We start from the raw sequence: 18964 nt of genomic DNA on the forward strand, positions 1-18964 counted from the left end.
ACAATTTTTAAAATTGAAACCGATGAAAGAAAAATTTAATGTGCAGAGTTATGGATTTGCATTATCTGTAAAACTGACGAATAAAAAGAAAAAAATGTGGTACTACTCGTGAAAATGAGATAAAAGTAGTGTGAAGAACGCTAATATATTGCTGTTTGTATTTGATAAAAATTGTAAAGTCTTACCTGATGGGTGTTCTAATTTGTGTATGTATTCTTGAATCGCAATGAGGCACTGTAACTCCAAAACCTCGACGTTGACATCGATATATCGAGGGATTAGATTTTGTAGATTTTGAAACTTGTCTGGTCTAAATTTCCACGTATTATTATTGTAGGGTTCTGTAAGAAAAAAAAAATTATCATGTCACAACTGAAGTAAATTATAATAAAAAGAAAAATATTATATGCCATTATGTTTCATTGTTAACGAATCGTATAAACATTTTAATTGAACATTTTGTCATACAAACTGTTTCGTGTAAGAAACACAATAAATACGGTATTTTTGCTTACCAATCGATACTTCCAAAATTGACGACATCAGTATCTTGATAAATTGAGGTTCGATTGCTCTTTCTCCTACGTTTGCCTATAAAAAAAGAAAGAAAAGTGATCAATCGTGTTTCGACGGAACTAAGGACATTTAATGAAAATTACAAAAAGAAATTATTCGTGTCGAGGGGTAACATATAAACGTAATATGGAATTCAAAGCTATTAAATACGTTACTTAAAGAAATTGAAATACATTGTACATATAAATCTTATGAAATAAACGAAAACAAAAAAATTGAAATGAATCAACTTACAGAAATCCAACTGCAGATATTGTCAAATGAATTCTCCTTTTCATTGGCCATGAGGGCGCGAAGTCGTTCATGTATTTGCTCCATACTCAGCTGCGCGCTCAAGCTGCCAAAACTAACATTGCTATCTCCCAACATGAACTCTAATTTCTACGTGAAAGAGAAAAAAAAAGATTGTTTTAGTGATAACCATTTACCATAATTGCAATCTGTGGTAATGGTTAAAAACGTGAAATTTAATCTTTAACTTGGCCATTTGGTTTGGATCAAATAACCCCCTTCTAATTTTAAGTGCGATTAGTTTGCAAAATCAGTTGCAATAAAATAAAAAAAAATAAAAAATACATTTTACACAATTGAATAAAATTTGTAGTGTAATGTAGGCGCACGTAAAAGATCATAAAATAATATTTTTATAGATTGAATTTCATCGATAGATTGTCTTACGTATTTCTTGACGAAATCATTTACAGATTCACTTTCTTGCAGAAAGTCACTCCATTCCAGACCCGATTGATCCCACTTATCTTTAATCCATTTTGGGCTCTTTTCTTGAACTAACGTGATCATGAGTTCCCCCATCAACTTTCCGGCCAAACCTTTACTTTTCAAAACAGCCATCGTGTTCTTGAGTTCCGAGAACGGAAGAACACCTTCCGCTAGTGGATACCCTATAAAAGATCAAATAATGCGATTGAATAACGAGTGAAAGATGGTATTTAAATTTTGTGAAGGTTTTTTTCTTTTTAAACGTATTTCATCAGGCCTGTTGAGCTTTACATCCAGCACGGTGTAGCACTATGGTGTAAGAAGTTGTCATCATAAAACGTTTAAGAATAACGATAGTAGTTTTTGCATTACGTGACTAATGTATACTCGTCAGAAAAATATCACTTTTGAAAAACTGTGAAATAGTTCAATCAATCAAACTTACATATTAATTCTGCCAAGTAGATCCAAATTTTGGGAATATCAATAACGAGATCCTCAGCCGTGTCTAAGACTTCTCCAAGACTGAAATGATAAAATATAGACATGAGCAAACCTGACAACGAAAAATGGACTTGACGAATATTTGTTTTCAATATATTCAGCATCCTTTTGGCTAAACAACACTAAAACACTCCAAGTGCCTTTTCTTTAGTCTAAAAATTATCATCACTTTATGATTGTTCGGGACTCTTCAAGCCCCAGTACGGAAAAACATTCAATTGATTTAAATCAAGTTATAATTTCGTCACTTACCCAGCAATATAGAGAGACAATGGCAAAATATTTTTAGAGATGAGATGCGTCATGAGTTGACTGACTTGTTTCCTGGCAGTTGCTGATTTTTCAACAACTCCGTTCAGCACCTCTCGTACAAAGTTGGCAAAAGTAGAATTATCAAATGTTTCTTTAACTTCTATTGCTGCATTCTGCAATACGGAACAAGCATATTGTAAAAAAAAATAATGACAACTAAATAATAAAGGTTAATTTATTTAAAAGAGAAATTCTACGAACAATATTATAAGATACATTTAAGTATTGTCCCCACGTCAGTCTGCTCAATTCCAAGAAAATTCGTAACATTCGAAAATTTGAATTTGTGCTACTGAGACAAAAGACTAACACGGAGATATTGCATATTCTAGCACGCCAATGACTCAAGCACCTCTTAGGGTAGATCAGAGGTGGATCTAAGGAGCGTGCAATCTTTCCTATGACATTGTGTATAAATTCCCAAATTGAAATCACTTACATTAATGTTAGTATCGGAGAGATATTCTTCCAAAATATTCGCCGATTTCTTGACCAGTTGTTCCTCGGACATCGATGGCACTGGCTTGCTAGGGGTAGATGTAGGTACTTGGGGCGGAATCGATTTAATAGATTGAGGTGGAGGCATGGACATGCTCTGACTTCGTGAACCATCGTGAAGTGAACTATCCCGACTCGAAGATCTACTGCTCAATTGTTGGCTACCGTTTCTCGAATTCCTACCATCTGTTTACGGAAATACGGAAAAATCTATTAACTTGAAATTAAAAGTAATCTTGACTGTTAGGTAAAGTTGATACTGTCAGAATCCTTTTGGCTAAACAACACCAAGTTTCTTAAAACTTTTCAAATAGAATTGTTATCATCATTGGATGGTTCAAATTTTGATAAACAAAAAAAAATAATCCATTAATCATGAGGGTAATAAATAGAAGACGTCTTAAAACGGTAAATAAGATAATGGTACACTCAAATAAAACTTACCATAAGATTTGTAATCCGGACGACCATAATCTCTAGGACCAGTGGACCTCGATCTTGAAAATGAAAAACACTTTGATTAGAAAACTATTCGAAAAGTACGATAATTTTTCTTTCAATATTGTTAAATTTTTACTTCAGTATGCTGTTTAATATCATGGGAATGTTAGAAGATTCAAAAACTCCAGTCTGGCAAGACATGCATGTATCATCATTTCAGTAAATGGCACGAGACGGAATAGATTTGTGACATATTTTAAAAAATCCGCATAAAATAATCTCTCCATCGATACAGGAAATATACGACGAGGTATAGCGCAATACGTTTATCGAGTGAAATCGAAGAAGTTTTGCACAGTGAAAGTCTATGATATAACCTTACCCAGACAATGGAATTCCGGAACGCTTGTCTTGTTCACTAGGCATGTTTTCTAACATCGCAAATTTATTTGGAGTGACAGTCTTAGGAGCACCCGCAGAAACGTTTCTGGACCATTGAAACATGTTTTTATTGCCTAATTGGAGATCGTCCATCGGAGGCTAGAGTGAAACAAACGTAAAATGACGTTCTTGATTATACATATATTATTATCTTCTCAACTAGATTTTACAAGTAAATTGAAAAAATATTTAATTTCGTTATAATTAATATGATCCATTTTTCGTGATTGATTCAGAATCCTTTTGGCTAAAAACATCCAAGTTCCACGAACTCGTTCTCCGCAATAATAGATTATCATCATACTATCAAGCACCAAACGTTTTTTTACGTATCTTGATTTTTTTAAGCTCAAACAGTTGTTCAAGCACGCACTTGAAAATATTCATGTGTAATTCCAATATTTAGGCACGTGTTGGGTTACGAAAAATCAAAATGATCAATTAAATGTTTCAACAACTATTTTGCGAATGATACTTACAGGTTTGTTTTTGAGCTTAGCTGATTCAACGGAATACTGTTGACGGCTTCTGACCGGTTGGCTCCAGCCACCTTCCTCTGCTGGCCCACCGCCACCTACAATGTAAAATACGAAACCGCAATTGTTATACGAATTCTTTAAAAGAAAATATACAAAAATTTTCTAAAACTCTCGTCAGTAGATTTTATCCAATCACAATATGGTTTAATAATTCAGAAACTCCAGTCTGGCATGACCTAAATCATATCATCATGAAAAATTATAACTTACATCGATTAATTGCAAATTCAACATTTATTGGTCTGTAATTTTATTACTGTATTAATTCGATGTGTCGTTGTTTTTCGAAAAAAAATACTCGTTTGTTACAAACATGGCTGATTTAAGAATTGCTAAGACTTCAGAACTTCACAACTGTGCTGATGCAAAGTGACATAGTTTAAATAAAGATTTCTTGGAAAAAAAACGTGGAAAACCAGAAGCATGTGATCTACACGAAGTAAGACTTACGATTCCGTTTCCTGTCGCTGTTTCGGTCGTCTTTTCTCGGGGTATTCATCGGAGTGTTGTTTAGATGTGTATCTAGACGTTCCGTTTCAGCTTCCTTCTGTATTTCAGCCATTGTCTTGGGATTGCTGTCGTCTCTTCTTGGTACCCATTTGTTCATCCTCAACTCAATCACATCTTGCAGCATGAACCGCACCCTCGAACTAACTTTACCTGCAGATTTGCGGTTAACAATATCCAGCATTTGTTTGAAATAGTCGCTCAAATTCTGAAATACGAGATATGTAAATGTTAGTAACTTGCATTATAAGAAAAACAGAATGTGCACAATTTTATAGTCATATTATGTTTATGCAATGAAACTTTACTTGACTCTTAGATTCCAAGTCCTTTCCAATTGTACTAAGTAGCTTGCACAAGCATTCTAAATTTTCTTCGTCGATCTGAGCGAGCAAATGACGTATACATCTGTGCATAATATTTGTCGTCAACATTCCTTGTTTGAAAAGTTCTCCTATAAACCTGCAAGGTAAATTTGAAAAAAAAAACGTCATGAAATAACGATGGGAAATTCCATTGTGTAATGATGTTGATAGTCTAGATATGCGTCAGCCCTGTTGAGCTTTACAACCATCACAATCAATTTGGTATAAAAATAGTCATCATTCCAAAATAAGTAGCGTGAAATTTCTAAGAATTATTCTACCAGATTCAATTTTAAGTAACTTATGAAGAATGATCATTATGAAATAGTTTTACGAGTTGAGCGTATAATTAGACTCAAAGGTAATGAAATAACATGCTATAAAAGTTCTAAAACTATTAGATTAGTGTGAGGAAATGAAGCAGTTTTTTCACCTGATGTTACCAACGGATTTGACACGAATTCTTCTCTCCTCTTCGTCCAATGCCGCCTGTAGCTCTTTCTTTTTTTCCTGAATATAGAAAACGGCAAACATTTACTCATGCATACTTTTTGCAATCGTACAACTAAGCAAATATAAAATCAATCTCAGAATCCTTTTGACAATAAAAAAAACAGTGAAACACTTTGTCGTGCCTCTTCTCTCAATTAATGATCATCATGAATTAAATCACGGGAAAAAATTAATTCTTTTTCATGTTACGTAAAAATTCACATAAGATGTGCACTAACATTATAAACAGTTAAAAAAAACTTACTGGATCTGTACATTCGTCAATCTCTTTCAGTTTCACGGCTTTGACAGTTTCATCGACTGTATTCTTCTCAAATTCCGTTTGACAACGGGTTATGATTAGTTTTCGAAAGTTGACGTTGCTTTCTTCTTTGCCTGCCTTACTATCGGAACTAGAAACTTGCATCAAAGCAAGTTCCTTGCACATGAGAGCATATGCTACAGAAAAGCTGGGTTCGTCAACTGCCTGTTGATATCAGAAACACAAGTTTTGTGTTAGTAAAAAAATTCAAGTTAGGTGTAAGTCAAGATTGAAGATTTATAAACTATTATTTAGCTATCATAAGCTATCCACACGGTGTAATATAAGTAATTCCGCATGGAACGTTATTGAATGAATAGTGAAAAATAAATTCTTATTTTATTACAAGTTACAAGTAAATTACACAACGTTTCCCATTGTTTGATATTTATATCAGATAAACGCTATAGTAAAACCACAAACTGCGGTCTGTACTCAACCACATTATTGTACTTATTTTCATCTGATTGTATAGTTTTAGGAAATAAGTATCAGTATTTATGGTTAGAATAGATACGCAATAGCGGCAAGCTTTTTTCGATACCTTTTTTTCAGAAATGTATCAGCATTAGTGTCAAGATAAAGAAATATTTTCGATTCAATGTTATCATCGTGGTATATCAGAATGTGTTTTGCGATCATGTAAAATTCAGAAACTCTAGTCTGACATACACACACATATCTCATCACTAGACCACGATTTCAGTGTATGTACAATTTTGATGGTTTAACTGTCCCAGATTAAGTAAGTAATTATTTGTTTTCTTTTATCATACAAATAACAATGCGTACTTGCCTTTTCAAAAACTAGATTAATGACACCTTGCAATTTCTCTTGCGAATCAATTTGCAACGCTCTAACTTGGTTCACTAACGTATTGAATTTTTGTGGTGTTAATTTATTCAAAACTCCCCGCACTCTCTTGTACAGAGCTTCTGTTTTGGCATCTTCTTCTACATTATCACTAACACCGCTGTCTTTTAGACGACCCGGTTTCCATGCATTTTCTGTTTCCCTTAACTTAACGTCTTCTCTCAAGGATAAAGATACATGGATAACTGGTTTGGCATTTTTGGGTTTGCCCTGTTGGCTGCCTCTCTTAGGTGGCACTGGCTGTAATAAGAACAAGAACAAAACTAGATAATTAACATGTTCTATTACCTCACTAAACAATTTTTACAACACACGCATTTAATAAACATCCATACACATAAACCTTGTATAATTATTAGATCTAGTACTACGTTGAAATGAAATAAACAAAGAGTTGTAATATAGTTATTGATGGAAAATATTCAGTAGATCAACTTACACCTCGCATACTTTGTGACTGTTTCCCAAAAGGGAATAGGAAAGAGTCATGCCTGCCTCCAATACTCGCATCTTTCAATTGCCTTAGATCCATTGCACCACGATTCTGTAAAAATGACAATAGTGAATAAAATTCATATGCTAAAATACCCATTTGTACAAAAAAATTAGCCTGTATTTACGAATCATTGATAATCATACTAAAATTTAATTTTATTTCAACAAAGGTCGAAGTAACGCTATTATAACACTGCAACAATACGAATTTTCGCTCGTGCAGTAAAACTGATTACTATTGACAGCTACTTACTCTAGAGTTATCTTTCAAAACAACTTCCAAATCCGGCAAATTCAGGGGCTTTATTTTACTATTTGGATCGTTCTGAAGCTTGATTAAGAAGTCCCGATCGTAGACTTTCTTCCCACTCTTGTTCAGCGGACTCCATTGGTCGTCTTTGTAATTGTATTTTAGAAGAGCAGGACCTTTAGGCGTGTTTTCATTTGGATCGGTTTCTTCATTCTTATCGTCTTCTTTCTCTATAATGGGAATGCTATCTTGCTGTTCTTCACTGGGATCACGGAGAGCAGAAACTTTAGCATTTTCCTCATTTTTCTGAGCTACTATAGCAGATTCTATTTCAGAATCATCGACAACAGCGGCGTGGTCTACAACGTCATTGGCAGTGGTTTTAACAGGCATTTTACCAACTTCCTCTATTCTGTCTGTATCCTCAATTGTCGGGGTCGTTTCCTTTAAAGATTCTTTATTATTGTTAACAATTGACGGTAGTTTTTCCGCCGTTGGTGTTTGAACTTGAGTATTGTCTTTAGAAGCTTCCGGCGTAGCCTGTTCAATTTTCAGAGCAAGCTTGGTCTCTGCTCCTTTTTTAGACTCGATATTTTCTTCGTCTTTAATATCCTTAGTAGATTCTTTTCCAGAGTCATTAGGAAGCAGTGATTCCTGAATCTCTTGCTTAACCACCTCTGGTTGTTTAGCTTCGGGTTTTGCAGATGGTGCGGTGGGCATAAATGCATCCATCTCGGTGCCCTCTTTTTCGGCACCTTTACGGTTGATAACGTCCCTATTCTTAAGATGACTTCGCTTATGCTTTTGCTTCTGTGTGGCTTTACCTATCAGATAGAAACAGAGAAAGAAAACAATCCCCTTGAAATTGCCGCAGCATAGAAACACAGTGTGAAAATCCTTATGGCATATATTTTTCAGATTATCAAATATCTGTCAAAGACTTTTCAGTCCACTACTTTCATTTCTTTTTAATTTAATCATCATACAAATTCATAAAAATTTATCAAACGGTTTTCAAACCTTACCGAATAATGTGCAATTTATTAAAATACTGGTCTAATAATAATACAGGACTGCAATGTCAATTAGACAAGGTCTGAGGTGGAAAAGTAAAGCGAGTAATACCAAGTAATACCCAAAAATACCTAATTATAAATGTTACCATACCAAGTTTCCTTTTGATTTAGGAAAAATGTAGATTTGACACGTTGTAAAAGTCAGATTTCAACCCTCAAAATGAAATGCAATCAAATTCAAAGCAGTTTTTGCAACTTGGATGATTAATTGTTTGTCAAAATGTTTGGAATCAAGTTAGAAACTTCTAAATTATTAAACAGAGATAAATTGTTCACGATATGACTGATTTTTATTAAGGGATACGACATATAATCGTTTTTGATTTCCAGCCTGCGTAATGCTAGAAAACAAACTGATAAATAGCTGTAAAAATCCTCAATCTTGGTTTATTTAAATGGTCTTCGATTTTTTCAAACTTATTTTTATCAAGTACTTTAGCAATTTCTCCAGGTTTGAACAACGAAACTAGGATAGTGTACCATGATCTCTGGACCCCCGTCTGTTACGACTCCTAGATCTTGAACTACTGCAGGCTCGGCCAGCGGTGTTAGTTCTTCGATCACTCATGTTATGTTATTTTATATATTCTAACAATTTCTAATACGATATTTCTTCACCATATTTAATTCTTCGAAAAGGAACGTTGAATTAAACGAATCACAGCAGAGGAAAAAAAAAAAAGAATAATAAAAGATGAAATAAATAGAATTAAAATTTCTTTAAATGAAAAATAAATAATAATTATCGCAGGGCGGTAGCAACAGCAGTTGGAAAAAAATCAAATCATTACAGCTCGAATTTCACTGGTCGAAATCGGCACTGAGTCAGTGTTTTATTTATAAAACTACCGAGAGATCGTTGCCAGCGGTAATGATATAGGAATGTTAAGAGTCCGTGTACAAGCAACAATATGTAATATATTAAAATATGAGAAAAAAAAAAGTAAACCGCCGTAATTAAACTTTATTAAAAACCGCGTCAAAATTCAAGTTCTCTTGGGTTTATCCAATTGATTTCCCATCTGCGTTCGCAATGATTTTCGAGAATTTAGCTGTCTAACGATTTTACGTTTATGTCATTCAACACTTCGTATAAGCAGTATATTTATGATATAGGTTTCGAAGTATGTTATTATTATTATTGTTATTGCTATTATTTGATATTATGTCGAACCGCAATTCGCGACGTCGTTTCAAATAATCTATTATCCGGGTAAAAGAAAACTCCCGAGTTTTTCATCAGTCTTTCCTGAAAATATTTTAAACTTTGTGATTTTTATTTTTTATTTTTTTATATATTTTTTTTTGTTTTATTAAATCTTCTGCCTCTTTTTCTCTTATTTGTATTAAAGAAGGAGCAAAATTTTCCTCTTCTTTTGATCGTTCAAATTAAAACATGTCCAATAGATACGTAACGTGATGTTGAAAAGCTTTTAAAGCGCCAGCAGCGAGAAATGTCCACACGAAGCTTTCTCGCGTCTATTTTAACACCGAACTGGCGCAAAGCAAGACGTAGGACGGTTAAATTTCTTAAATTAGTTCACTCGAAAAGGAGGAGGAGCAGGCGCATTGCGTCTAACCTCTAAACTTCTCGCCAAGCGGTTCAGTTGTAATAAATGGGAAGCCGTTTCGATTTAAATACGTGCGACTACATGTATATTATTATTATTATATATTTTTCTTTTACGTACAATCTTTCGAGCAACTAATTAATTTCAAAGACGCGTTATCGTTAACGACGGTTCGCGATTTATTATTACACTTCCGTTAGAAAATAAGCGAGTTTTAATTTTTCTCTTCCTGCCTTCCCACCTTTCTTTCTTTCATTCATTCTTTCCTTCTTTCTTACTTCCTTTATTTATGTATATTTCACGGAGACAGATTATCAAACAACTTTCAATTTTCGCCCCAAAGGTACAGTTGAATTTGCGTGTGTTCGCATACAATTAATAAAATTTTTCAACGCTTCGGGAGAATGAGACAGGGAGAGGCAAAGAAAGAAAGAAAGAAAGAAAAAACGAGAGGAAGTGAAATATGAAAACGTTCGCACGTCAAATAATTATGGTTCAATCTAGATTCTAGAATCCAGTCGATAGACAGATGCTCGTGCGATCATTTTATCGGACCTTGACGACACCTGTTGGCGAAAAGGGAGAACTAAAATTGTATCGGGTGATCATCAAATAAGGTAGCTAGCCAGCTGCTTAGCCGCACCAACAATGAAATTTCAAGATGAATCACCGCAGTGAAAATGTCGAGCATGGGTTAGGCGTGTATATGTAGAAACGACGACGAAAACGATTGCGTAACCCGAGGTCTTCCTCCTCCGCGCGTTCGCTACGACGTGCATTTGTTTCCAATTTCAACGGTTTCGAATTATCATTGATTGCATAACTGAATTCCTCAATCGATGCATACGCGTATCATGAATTACCTCTGCATACACTGATATGTGAATTAGATGGTATAAGAGATGCGAAATTAATTGAAATCAGAATCACCATCTTACGTATGTACGTCTCTTTATATCAAGGTATTTACTGCATCACTGTAGTCTCGATACGAGCTGATACGAGATTAAAATTTTCAGCTTCGTTGTGATAATTTATCGACAAATCAACGCTACGTTTGTGTATCATCCGGTCTTGGAATTGTACAGAAAAGAAAACAAAAAAAAAAAAAAAAACAAAAAAAAAGAACAAGGCTAAAAAAAAAGAAAATAAAAATGACGCCATGACTACGCACCGATGAACGATGTGTCGTTAATATTCATAGAAACAGGTAAACTGCATATAAGACGACTGTCCTAAGCACAACTCAGAAAGACTCGCATATGTTATTTTCTTGAAAAACCATTTTCTACGTATTGTATAAGAAAAAATCTCGAGTTTATAAGAAATGTCGCTTCTTTTTTTTTTTACAGTATGTGTATCGCGTACGTAATCGTTTTAACACGAAATACCGCGGTATAGAAATTATGACGACAATAGCGATAAGTGTGTTGGTATATACGCACGTATAATGTACGGACAAATAAGAACGCGATAAACATTGACGCGTCTTTTAATGTATCTCATAAAATTTCAACGTCTTATCAATGACAAATTCCTTGGGTCACGCTGTTATCATTTTGATATCCACTCTTGACCGCATATTGCCGCGAAAATATCACGTTAACTTATTCATTAGCATATTCCTCGGTCATTCGTCAAATTTGAATGATCCCTAGCGATTTCATTTCCATTGCATATGCATTGTGCGAATTATATTCTTCTGATTGTATGCAATATAGTAAGACACTGTCGAACATTGCGAGAAATAAATTTGAAAAGAGAGGGAAAAATAGTTCCTTATAAAAATTTCACAGCTTTACTTTAAACGTCTTTCTCACAGGTAAAATTATTCAAGATATAGATGCAAGTTTTCAAAATTGAAAGTCACACATGATACGGCAAAGAATGATTTTATTCCCGTTTTTCCCCGGAACGAATATTTCTTAAAGAACTCGACATAGAGACGTCATATCACCTCTTTAAAAAAGTTTTGCGAAGTTAATCAGGAACAATAAACTTCACGATAAGCGTTGGAAAATCTTATCCTAGTAATTGTTCTTAGGATGAAGTCGAAAGGTTGTCTTTTCCACATTATGATAGACTGTATCAAAAATATCGACTGTTTTTTTTTTTTTTTTTCAAACTTCAAATCGAAAATATTGTTCGCAATGACAAAAAAGATTGCTATTCAAGTTTCTTAATCTTAATATTTAGAGGTGTCTCATCGCGATTTTTTATTTCCCACTTCAATAAATGGAAAGTTTTTCTTCTTCCAACTTCAAAATTTCATAACTCGTCAACGCGTTAGTATATTGATAAGGCCGGAACGTATTTTTTGTAGAGAATTGTACGCTCTATAAAAAAAAGGTCTTTTATCATTTTATAATAAATCTACTCTTTCAAGTTATTTAAGGACTTTATATTCATACATATATATTTATATATACGTATGTGTATGTAAGTATTGAAGTACTCAATCCGTTAGCTAGCCACCGAAGTAATTTTGTTGTATGCAGGTTATTCACAGTGTTATAATAAAGAAATAAAACAAAATATAAAAGTTACGTAACGTGCGCCGCACCTTAATTTCTGCAATTACGCGTGCAATGAGAGGTGAATTTTATTCGAGAAATTTCTCTCTCTCTCTCTCCCTCTCTCTCTCTCTCTCTCTCTCGCTCTCTCTCTCTCTCTCTTACATTTCGAAATCGGGAATAATCATTATAACATATCAAATGCAGACTTTGAAGGTATACGTATAACGTAGTATCGCTAGAAAGTAGTTTGTAAGTATAACGTAATCGTCCGATAAATTATAAATGTATAAGTGACAATTTTGTGATTAAATGAATTGCTATTTACAGCCGTCAATGATCGCTATAAACTACAGATAAAGAAAACTTGAAAACAATCCGTAATCTATGAGTCTGCAGCGATCTATTATTTAATTCTTAACGCAACTCTGACGACAGTCCTTTCTTTCATTTTAAAGGGCTCCGTATGTATGTACATGAATTTAACTACGGCAATTCAACAGTGGACGATAAACAGTTGTCAAACAAATCGACGGGTAACGTTGTTTCGAAAGGGTTTAAAGAATAATTCATTTCCGTCAGACATACACACACACACGCATTTATATATATATATATATATATATATATATATATGAACAAATGCGCATGTGTTTCCACGATTCAGTAATTAGGTATATAAAACACATTCAACCGAAAAATACGAAAACGTAAACAAAGAGCACGACATACGATTATGCACTGCGGGAAATATATTCATCATGACGGTTAAGTGGATTTATCATTATGCAACAATTCATCCAACAATTTCTATCATTCAATGCTTATTATGCACAATCGGATACCAAAGGTAGTGAATTTTAAAAAATCATTTGCCAGATAAATTATATAGGTCAAATGGCATGTTTGCAAAACTTCTTACACACCTATATAGTTACAGGGATAGTCGTCAAACAATAATTAGCATCTTGGCACGGTTCCTAGTTGTGCGCTCTAAGGTAACTCAATGAATGACTCAAACCTGACAATTATTTGACAAGAGAGAGACAAAGAGAGATTTCCTTTTCAAATTATACATCCCATCAAATGCTAAATTTTGAACCGACTAACGACCCAAGAAAGTCCAGTAGGGGGAACCTTTAGCGCAGAGACCGAGGGGCGAAGGCGCAGGTAGGCCACATCGTAAACGTGGACACGGTCTCGTCGGTATGCAAAAAAGAGAACCTTGCTCTCTTTTTTCCCCCGCTCTGAGAAGATAAGCGCACATATCCAACGAATCTCACGGTGCAAAATCACGAAAACTTACAAATATCTGAATAACAAGTACATATGATGTTACAGAATGCGAAAAATCATTCTAGCGAATGGATGGATGGTTGGTCAGTTTCTTGAAATCATACAATGATTTCTCCCTATGATATACTGAGAAATAATTGGCGGACCTGTTAATGGACTGGAAAAAAACTGGCTGTCGCTATGCAGAAATCAAGAACTGTAAGTATGTGGCTCGCGGCATTTCATCGTCGACTCGCAATCGCAGAGAGTGAACGGGGCTTACGTACGGCCATGACCTCGTCCGACTACCGTGCCTCCTCAGTGTCTGTCTGTCTGGGTAGACACCGTTTTCTGTGCCTTCTTGTCTGCCTACCTGCCTGTCTACCTACCTGCCTACCTACCCAACCTACAACGAAAGCCTATTTGCGACCTTCTCCAAGTGTCCAATTCATCAAAGTAACTGTCGAACCGCCCCTACTGCAACAAAATTTCCAGAAAACGAAATACAGCCGACCCGAGCCTTCGATGAGCCGATAACTCATTTCTAAGAATCGTACACGACGCTTCGAATATTCGTATGACATTCAGACGCGGAAAATTTCATGGAACACGTTTCGAACGATGAAAATGATCGAACAAAGAGAGATGAAAAATCTATTGTAGATACCCTGATGTACGTATGCGTGTATATATTTATAATTACAACATCGTCAGGATGGTACAAGAGATGCGGTTTTCGACTAGAATCATTTTTACCCCTCACACCCACCCGTCCGGCACTCTCTATTTCTAGACGGAAACACTTGGTTTTTCCTGTTAAACGGATATGCTTTTGTATATATATATATATATATATATATATATATATATGTATATGTACATCTAGCAATACCCCGTAGAGCGCATACCTCCTCCTCAACAGCAGACAAAACCTGCCGCAACGTGCAGTCCCTGCGGATTTATGAATATACGACCTACCTACGAGAAAGTCGCAGAAAGGCAGGCAGCCAGGTAGGTAGGTAGGTAGGTAGGTAGGTAGGTAGGTAGGTAGGTAGGTAGGTAGGTAGGTAGGTAGGTATGCGAGGGCATTGCGATTGTGTACACAGAAATAAGACTGCGAATGGCGGCATTTGGAAATATATTCGTTCCTATCGAGTCGATTTTCGAAGGTAAATAATGCCGTACGGATAAAAGTTCAACAGATATTTAAACAAATATTAAGAAGAAGAAGAAGAAAAAAAATGGCTCTGATGCGTACTGACGGAATTATTCCTATTTCGGGTGTGTGTATATCTTGAAACTTGTGTGTACATATATATATATATACATATATATATAGTACGCAGTACGGACATGAATTCTTAAAAGGTATGCAAGTCGGGTTGGGAAAAAGTTCTTAAGCCTTGATCGACAGCTAAATGATAAGTAAAGGTTTTTCGGTCAGTTCGGAGTAACCAAAAACCGAACTAAAGGAATATTAACATGGAAAAAAGGGCCGAGACAAAGGGTTCGAATCAGGTCGGACCGCATTCTCTAACCGCTCTAACCGGCACACGAGGCCGGACCATCCAACATGGCGTCGGCTCTTTTAATGGTTACACAAGATGGCGTTTGCTGCATGTATTTTCAGGCTACCATATGCTCCGAAAATCGCAATATCGTTAAGTTTCGCCAATTTAGTTAGAAGGTAAAGATGAAAGGACAAAGAAAAAAAATAACAAAAGCGAAGCGGACTTTCGTGAAAAATCATTCACGCAATTAACTGTGCCGATTGAAATGTTGCAACAGCGGGAAATAGCGTGGAAACGAGTCTTTGCACCCCACCCACGTGGTGAAAACGTGGCATCCCCTTTTTCCGGTTCTTAAAGGGCGAACGACACGAAGAATCGAACGTTACTTTGACTTTACGGGATTTGCATTGTTTTAGAGAAATCAATATCAAACAACGAAAGCTTTGCGTTATGAAACAGAGACAGGCGGGCAGGCAAGCATCGGGAACGATTCACTGATTTCGGAGCAACGATTCGATGGATGGACGAAGATACTTGGGCGTGTAAACGTTTGCCGCTTCTACTTTGAACTGTACCGGCTTAACGCGTTATATTCATGGGATGAAACAGATATGATTACCAGAACGTTGGAACGGATTACAATTGAATACATACATGTTTATGCGAAGATATCCTTGGGCCTCGTTGACTGCTTGTGTAACACGTTTTAACAAATTTACGCACACTTCTCGTACGTCGGGGAAGAATAATTATTTCGGTAGGAAGAGAAATAAATATGATGGGGGGAAAAAAAAAAAAAAATTGCCGAAACCGTGCGACGACAATATTTTATCGTGAAATTATTTCGACAAATTAAACCACTGAACACTGCGTCGTCGTTCTAATATACGATTATAGGTATAATATAAAAACCTCGAGTATATGTGGATAAGTGTAAATACGTGTATAATTTAATAATAAATAGGTAAATCACACTTGTAAAAACAGAACTAAAACAACAATGTAAGCAAAACACGCACACAAAGTGTAAAAATTACGACAAGAAACAAAGAAATGGAAAAAAAAAACCACAGCAATTTCCAAAATAACAAAAAGATATTACTTTTCTCCGACTTGAACGTAGGAAATTGGTGTAAAAGGATGGTTTCAACTTGGGTGTATAAGAGGCTAAAAGGAGTATGATTGTGATTACTTTTCGTTTAAAAACTAGGTGCGATAAAATAAGCGTAATTTGTTGTATTTCAAGGGATTTTGTATTGGAACTTGGGACGTTACAAAAGGGGATGTGTAAAAATTTGTTGGAAGAAAAAGGGGGTTGCAGGAGGTTTGAAACTTAGAGAGGTACCGGGTACCACACACAGCACGTGCCGGCCGTTACAAGGCACTTGGAATTCCCGGCTCGAAATTTCTCGACATCTCCCAACCGTCTACTTCGGCTCTTTTCGTGTCTTTTCGGTATATTGACGTCACGTCTATCGTCTAACTCTCCCCCCTCCGCTCCCCGCCAGCCGATTGCTGCGCCATGTCGCGTCGTTTACCCGACACCCTGCGTTTCTATGTATGTATAAATGTTACCGACCGACCGGCCGGCCGGCCGGCGACAATTCACGAAGGCCTCGCCGATATGCTTCGGAATCAGGCAGGAATGTATAACTTTCATTTGCGCAAACACGAGATTAAAGCCGTAACACGCGGCTGCTCACGGGATAAATACGGATTGTCTTTCCTTCTGTTGTTTTTTTTTTTTTTTTTTTGTCCCCTCTTACTTTGCTCCCCCATTTTGTTTATCGCATTTTTTCTTTTTCGCAGCGTTATAATGTATCGCATAATAATAACAATAATAACAACAACAACAACAACAACAACAATAATAACAATGACAATACGATCGCAAAATACACGAGTATTCCGGATATTCTTAGTTCAGCCATTTTCCTATCGCCCGTTCATTTCTTCTGCTTCTTCTTCCTCTTTCTCCTTTCTCTTCTCTTTTACGGTTATATGCTCGACACGTGCTCAGCGAGACGACGACACGTTACACGCAGAAAATGTCTCTATTCGAGATTTGAAAGCCACGCAATTAATTTGCCGACCGTTTTACTTTTTTTTAATTCCATTTTTTGAATTAGATGGTTTGAAACACGAATACGATCGTTAACTTTGTGGAGAAATGATGAAAGGTGCCCTACGAAAATAATGCTAGGAAATTCGGTGCAGAAAAAATGTATATATATATATATATATAATTATGAATCACGAAGGCAAAATATGTGAAATTTTTATTTGTTCTTGGTCCGAAATGGAAAAATGAAAAAATAATAAAAATACGTTACGGCAGCTACCTAATTTCAAAATTCTCAGGTCGCATATACTCACCCTTCTTTTTCCCCATTTTTCTCGAATTTTCACTGTTTCTTTCAAGCGAAATATATTATTAATATATAAAGATCACGTTATTAAACACTTGTAGAAATTTGTTAGTTTCATTCTTCTAGTTTTAAATTTATCCCAAAACCTTTGTTTTTCCCCCGGAATGACGACTTACAAAATCGTAGAATACTCCAGAACGATTGAATTTAAAAGGAGACCGAAATAAACACGAAGAGAATCGGTATAACATTAATAAACAAGTAAAATTTGTATACATAAACTCGACTTACACGTAAAATATTATGCAATAATCTAATCTATATGTTATATTTTTTAAACTTCATTGATTTTAGATACTATTCGGTATAAAATATCACGATTTATTTCAGACTAGACAATGTTACTCACGCAATTGTAAACGTTTAAGGTAGGTTTACGAATTTTGAAATTTAGTTTCTAATTTTATCATGCAACCAACGACGACAAACTCCTTTTACGCGGAATAGACAACGAATTATATTATTATAAATACATACAATTAAAATGGCAAAATGAAGCAAAACGAGTTAGCGATATTATTATTAATTCTTACTCAGGGATTCAAGTTTTGTATATATTATTTACACCGAGTTGCTCAGAAGGAGGAAACAATAAAGAAAAAAAAAAAAAAAGAAAATTAAATAACTAAAAATAAAAAAAATTAAAAAAAAAAAAATAAAAGAAGCCTTTAGTTTATATTTAATTAAATACGAAATTATGATAAATAATTATATTATGACAATAAATTTAATTCGGTATTAAAAAGGTTGCGCGCAGCTGTTTCGCGTGCCTTTCGTGGCGACGAACTAACTACCCTTGGCGACGCATTCGCGAACAAAAAGTAAACAACTCCGGTGCCGTACATAGCACAAAGGACAATATACCTATAGTGAATAACATACACGATGCCTGTATCTTTTTTCTTCGTTTATACATATCTATATGTATCAATGTACACGCGCGTATATCTCTTCGTATACGCGAAGACGCAGAGGCCGGAGACGCGCATCTCTTTGACCCTTTGACCACCAAACGGGAAGGGGATTTCATCAGTATTTATTATCAAACGTAAATTGGGAACGAAAAATTTCATACGGATAACGTTTATGCTAACCGTAAAATTACTCTTCAGTAAGCAGTACTATCAATCGATAACAAATGATTTGCTCATTCCAGAGTTTAAAATTAAACCGTAAAATCAACTCTCGCTGCCGATTGCATTCAATTTTCCACGTAATTTTATACAATTCGACTCATCGGTTATAATAGTCCA

General features: G+C 35.3%; 1 protein-coding gene, 1 long non-coding RNA gene and 1 other non-coding gene across 10 annotated transcripts in view; 1 reads left to right on the forward strand and 2 right to left on the reverse strand.

Annotated features, from left to right (window-relative positions):
- The window catches only part of LOC124303938 (eukaryotic translation initiation factor 4 gamma 1-like), a 65721-nt gene that overhangs the window by 3392 nt on the left and 43365 nt on the right, over nucleotides 1-18964 (reverse strand). For all 8 annotated transcript variants that reach the window (XR_006908024.1, XM_046761805.1, XM_046761807.1 and 5 more), the window contains 17 exons: nucleotides 7340-8160; nucleotides 7031-7135; nucleotides 6514-6831; nucleotides 5661-5882; nucleotides 5337-5413; nucleotides 4847-5000; nucleotides 4482-4746; nucleotides 3972-4066; nucleotides 3434-3591; nucleotides 3055-3107; nucleotides 2552-2796; nucleotides 2053-2225; nucleotides 1742-1821; nucleotides 1255-1478; nucleotides 811-957; nucleotides 516-591; nucleotides 186-341 (listed from right to left, as the gene is read on the reverse strand). Coding sequence is in view for 7 of the 8 variants with exons in the window: in XM_046761805.1 (XP_046617761.1) it covers nucleotides 186-341; nucleotides 516-591; nucleotides 811-957; nucleotides 1255-1478; nucleotides 1742-1821; nucleotides 2053-2225; nucleotides 2552-2796; nucleotides 3055-3107; nucleotides 3434-3591; nucleotides 3972-4066; nucleotides 4482-4746; nucleotides 4847-5000; nucleotides 5337-5413; nucleotides 5661-5882; nucleotides 6514-6831; nucleotides 7031-7135; nucleotides 7340-8160 (3369 nt within the window). In the remaining variant the exon portion in view is untranslated. The remainder of the gene's footprint in view (nucleotides 1-185; nucleotides 342-515; nucleotides 592-810; nucleotides 958-1254; nucleotides 1479-1741; nucleotides 1822-2052; nucleotides 2226-2551; nucleotides 2797-3054; nucleotides 3108-3433; nucleotides 3592-3971; nucleotides 4067-4481; nucleotides 4747-4846; nucleotides 5001-5336; nucleotides 5414-5660; nucleotides 5883-6513; nucleotides 6832-7030; nucleotides 7136-7339; nucleotides 8161-18964) is intronic.
- Nucleotides 2337-2503, reverse strand: LOC124304180 (small nucleolar RNA SNORA53). Its single transcript, XR_006908080.1, has one exon. It is a non-coding gene; the product is annotated as a small nucleolar RNA SNORA53 (small nucleolar RNA).
- On the forward strand, nucleotides 10717-14511 carry LOC124303958 (uncharacterized). Its single transcript, XR_006908035.1, has 3 exons — nucleotides 10717-10925; nucleotides 11003-11193; nucleotides 13838-14511. It is a non-coding gene; the product is annotated as an uncharacterized LOC124303958 (long non-coding RNA).

Source organism: Neodiprion virginianus, chromosome 4 (assembly GCF_021901495.1).
Source record: "Neodiprion virginianus isolate iyNeoVirg1 chromosome 4, iyNeoVirg1.1, whole genome shotgun sequence".
NCBI classification, from domain to species: Eukaryota; Metazoa; Arthropoda; class Insecta; order Hymenoptera; family Diprionidae; genus Neodiprion; species Neodiprion virginianus.